Source organism: Cyprinodon variegatus, unplaced genomic scaffold (genome assembly GCF_000732505.1).
Source record: "Cyprinodon variegatus isolate N-32 unplaced genomic scaffold, C_variegatus-1.0 Scaffold684, whole genome shotgun sequence".
NCBI lineage: Eukaryota > Metazoa > Chordata > Actinopteri > Cyprinodontiformes > Cyprinodontidae > Cyprinodon > Cyprinodon variegatus.
In genome coordinates, this window is record NW_015151137.1 from 193,030 (window position 1) to 197,710 (window position 4,681).

Below are 4,681 nucleotides of genomic sequence, written 5' to 3' on the forward strand. Positions count from 1 at the left end.
GTTGTCTCCTCTCACACCTGCACCTTGTCAGCTCGTTAGCCCTGCCTTCGTCTCAGTCAGCTATATATACTCTCCCTCTGCTCTCACTCTTTGTTGTTTCCTTGTCTTTGCTGTCCTCCCATGCTGTTGTCCACCTACCTCGTCTCTCCCAGGCACCTCGTGTTTGGTTTCCCCGAGATGTCTCCATAGTTCTGGTTTGCCTTTCATTATTAGTTGAATTTTTGCATTCCTGCCTTTGTTTACTGTTTTGCCCCAATAAACTGCAAGAAATCTCCTCAGCCTCTCTGCCTCTGCATTTTGGGTCCTTAAACCACAACGAAACCCTGACACCTTGTACATTTTAACAGAGGAAATGTCTTTACTTTATGATATGACAAGCATATTTTGGTTCTTGAGGGTAATAAAATTGTTCTGATATGCCAGATTCGGCCTGCAGGCCTTGAGTTTGACGCAAGTTTTGGATCATCAATAACATTTTACTAAAGGGTTTTTTTTTGTTTACAAATTATTATTTTTTTTTTTTCACACAGACAAGACACTAAAGGCATAAAGGTAAGCTCTACTAGCAGACCAACACATTGTACTTCAGCCTAAGTGAATCAGTAAAACATGTATCCGTCTGGAAAGGTTTTAAATACTATTTCTAAAGCTTGGGAAAATCACAGTTAAAGCCATCATCTGCAAGAGAGTGGATGCACATCAGAAGAGTGAGGAGTACATTAATGACTCATCTAGGAGGTTGCAGAAGATTTTAAAGCAATTATATAAAGCACTGCAGGCCTCACTGCTTCAGTGAAGGTCAGGGTTTACGCTTGAACAACAAAAATTAAAATTAGCAAAAAGAAATGTATCTATGAAAGAGGCTAAAACTACTGCTGATCAACAAGGACTTAAAGGCCTGTTATGAGTCCAAAGACTTCTGGAAAAATATTATGAGAACTAAAGTGACAAAAGATAAATGTTTTATATATATGCTGATTCTGTCTGACAAAAAACTAAAACATTTATTAACAACATACAGTTAAAGTGGGATGGTCTGGAGCCATTTTGCTGATCGTGAACTTGGGCAACTTGCTGTAATGATGGAAAGAAGAATTCTGCTCTCTACCAGAATATGGTTATCAAAATGTTTACTTTATGCATGAGCTCATGTGGGTTATACAGGAGCTTAATGGAAGGAAAAACACCAGCAAATCCAACTCTGGGTAGAGAAAAAAACAAACTGGAGGTTTCCAAGTGGCCTACTGAAAGTTCAGACTAAAATCTGATTAAATTTTTTTAAATATTTTCCAAATTAGGGACTGCTTATATTTAAAAATGCAAAATATGGAAAAAAGCAAAGAGTGCTCCAAAACTCTTCAACATTGGTATAAAAGGTAAATCACCAGATTTATAAATTAGATTTACAGGGAACTGACTCATTAACATAATAATCAGGCTGGTATGAATGGCTCTTTTTTCATTTATTAAGTCAAACCATTTGTAGATTTGGTGAACCATCATCTGATTTAAAAAAAATGCTCATTTTAAAATTTCCCCCTAAAATAAAACAAAAACAGAAGAGCCCGTGTAACAATAAACACTTTTAAATTCATGATTTACAAAGTAGATCTTATTAAAAATGACTGAGAGGACCACTCACTTCCATCCAGTCAATGAAGCATGCAATCTCTTTTCCCACTGCTTTGGTTTTCTCAGCTGCAACAGCATAATGGTTCTGAGCCGAGCTGAGCCAGTCAACCACAACAACGTTGGCCATCGGCTCTCTCTGGTACAGTGCCGACACCAACTTTGGCATCCAGCTTTCAAACATACCGCTCAGCTGTTGGCAAGACACTCAAAACTTTAAAGACCGAAACAGGTTATTAAGCCACGGAAACTTTGAAATAACATCTAACTGGGGTTTTAAAGGTCCCTGTACTCACCGTCCATCCGTGGATCACCAGGAAGGTCTTGGATGTGCTGCTGTAGTTACATGCAGCCAGGGTTTCTGGCTGCCCAGGAATAATATAGCAGAGGTCATCACCGGGATGGGATGGATTACGAAGGGAGAATTTTGCTAAAGGTGCATGATGGTCATCCTTTCCATCAATTAAATCTTTCAGAGGGTCAAATAAGTTGCCTGGATGAAAAGAATTCCTCTTTAACAAATATCAGAAGAAACACTAAAAGAAGATGCCTAACTAAATAACTACAGAAGAACCCTGCAGAGTTCCTCTGTAAAAAAAAAAAAAAAAAGCTTTATGATTAGATAAGAATAGAGCTAAAAGGTTCACTTGGCCAGAGCAGACTTTTACATACTCGACTGATGCTTTTTTTTTCTTTTTTTTTACCTTTGTTCCTACAGACTGAGACTTTAATTACGGTACTCTGGTCCCATTGATCCTTCCATACCACTGATCCTTAACCAGCTGAGCCCATTTTGGGATGATTTTCAAAGTACCGGTAAGGAACTCAGCAACTGGCAAGGACCACAGGAAAACTCTGGACTTAAATCTTCTCATTACAAAATATTGCAAAAGAATTTTATTTTTAGTTTTTTCCCAATTTATCAGCAATCAGCCAGCGAGTTCTTCTTTGCATTTTAACTGGATTTTATTAGATAGACCAGCAAACTGCAGCAGATAAATGTGAAGTGGGATGAATTTATACAATTATACATGGTATTCCATTTAGGTATCTGATAAATGTGTCATGTACTTGTTTTTATAGTTGTGAAGGCAAAACTTAAAAGAACTAACATTTGCTGCCATTACAGCAGCTAATGTTTTGGCCGTTACGTCACCCAATTTGCACATATGAAAACGTAAATTGTTGTCCTTATTTCACCCAACAGCTTAAGCTCATTAACATTGGATGTTAATGAGCTTAAGCTTAAAAAAATAATTGTTCCAGTCTAGACCTGGTCCCCTTCTTTCAGTTTTTTTTTTTTTAGTTTAGATCTAAAACATCTGCTCTGCCTCTATGTTTGATGTTCTGTTCTGAAAGATATACGTCAAACCCAGTCTCAAGTCTTTTGCGGTTTCCAAAATTTATTTTGAGGCTTTTTTTTTCCAGGACTGTCGTGCAATTAACTCCCTCCATAATCGACTCTAAATCTTCCGGTTCCTGACCCTGTTACTGGCATTGCCACAGCATGATGTTTCCACCACTGTGTTTCACAGAGGTGTGCAGAGAGTGAATTGAACAACAGATAGCTTCAACAACAGAAGTCATGATTTAGGCTCATCTTATAAATGCAACGTAATACAAAAAATATTATTTTACCTATTTCAATTCATTCCTCAAGGATTTTTTTGAGGGGTATCAGAATAATGAGGGGGGGGTGCACACATGACTAATATTGAATATTAGCTAAAAAGGAGTATCACTTTCCAATGATGTACTATTTAGTGTTGAAACAATATATTTTGTGTCTCAGTGTAAATGCACACTCCATTATTTTCCACTCATAAATGTCCCTATATCTGTCTCTCTAATAATAAGTTGAGTAGCCTAGTCATAAATGAATAAAAAAAGATTAGTTTGGGCATCAACAGGTGGTTTTCATTCAAATTTGGCCACAATCATGGGCAATTCTAGACAGGGGCCAACAGGGGCCAGGGCCCCTGTAGATCACGTCCTGGCCCCTATTAGGGCCCCTGTACTGAAGACATAATACTCAAAGAAATTCTAATGATGATGTGCGCTGGAACAGACAGGGTTACTGATAGATCCTTTGGATCTATTTCATTTTTTTTTCCTTTAAAAATTCTGCTTTACTAATTATTTAAAAACAATAAGGTGATAGCTTAGGATCCCAGTTTTCATCTGCTAAATGTTTTTTTCAAAACAAATAAAAAAAATACTTAGTTCTAATTCAGATTTTATAGAAAACGGTAATTTTAACTTAAATTAAGTCAAAAATATGTAAAATTCGTAAATTACGAATGTATATTGACCTAATAAGGCATAGAATTTTAATCAAACCTAATTAAATAAAAATTTCACTTCATGCTATCTTATTATATATTTGAATCCCTTGCCCTGTTTTTTTTATTTCATGCTTTACTGTGCCCCCATGAAAACAGGCTTGCCCCCCTCCTGGCCCCCTGGCACATCTAGAACCGCCACTGGACAAAATTACAAAAATCATTAAGGCATTAATTATCATCTGAACTTTTTAATTTTTTTTATTTATTTATTTTTTGTTTGCTTTAGAGATAGGAAGACTTGTCAATATAAATGTGGGCTCACCAAATGCAGAATCGGTGAGATCTTCTTCCAGGGAAGTTATTTTTTGCGCATCTACATTCACCAACAGGAAGCACAGAGACCAAAGCTGCCAGGCTCTCATCTCTTCCAGCCGCGCTGTTTTTAGCGAAACCCTCTAATCAATTTCAATCTCGCGCCCCAGAGGACAGTATGGATATAAGGATCCTTCCTGCTGAGCGCTCAGCGCTGTTATCTGAACCACCTTCAACTGGATGCGTCTTAAATAGCGGATGGAAACTTCTGCATCGCCATTGGCTGCGCACCTCCGGGCGGGAGCTAAATGATTAGGCTGCTTTATGGGAGAAGTTCCAACACAGAGTGTGGAGGAGGATAGACTTTTATTTACAAAAATAACAAAAAAATAAAATCAATAAATCATCAACTAGGAAGGGTTTTAGATAAGTGTGAGTCATTTCATGTTTAAAGA

The 4,681-nt window shown here is 37.3% G+C and overlaps 1 protein-coding gene across 2 annotated transcripts in view; it reads right to left on the reverse strand.

Moving 5' to 3' along the window:
* Nucleotides 1-4,439, reverse strand: part of LOC107097308 (lipoprotein lipase-like) — a 13,131-nt gene extending 8,692 nt beyond the window's left edge. Inside the window, exons 1-3 of one of the 2 annotated variants that reach the window (XM_015394408.1) lie at nucleotides 4,237-4,439; nucleotides 1,926-2,059; nucleotides 1,643-1,822 (exon numbers count right to left, since the gene is read on the reverse strand). In XM_015394408.1, coding sequence (XP_015249894.1) covers nucleotides 1,643-1,822; nucleotides 1,926-2,059; nucleotides 4,237-4,336 — 414 coding nt within the window. In that variant the 5' untranslated portion in view covers nucleotides 4,337-4,439. Of the gene's footprint in view, nucleotides 1-1,642; nucleotides 1,823-1,925; nucleotides 2,123-4,236 lie in introns of both variants that reach the window. The other variant, XM_015394407.1, reaches the window with a different exon arrangement.
* Nucleotides 4,440-4,681: the final 242 nt, after the last annotated feature.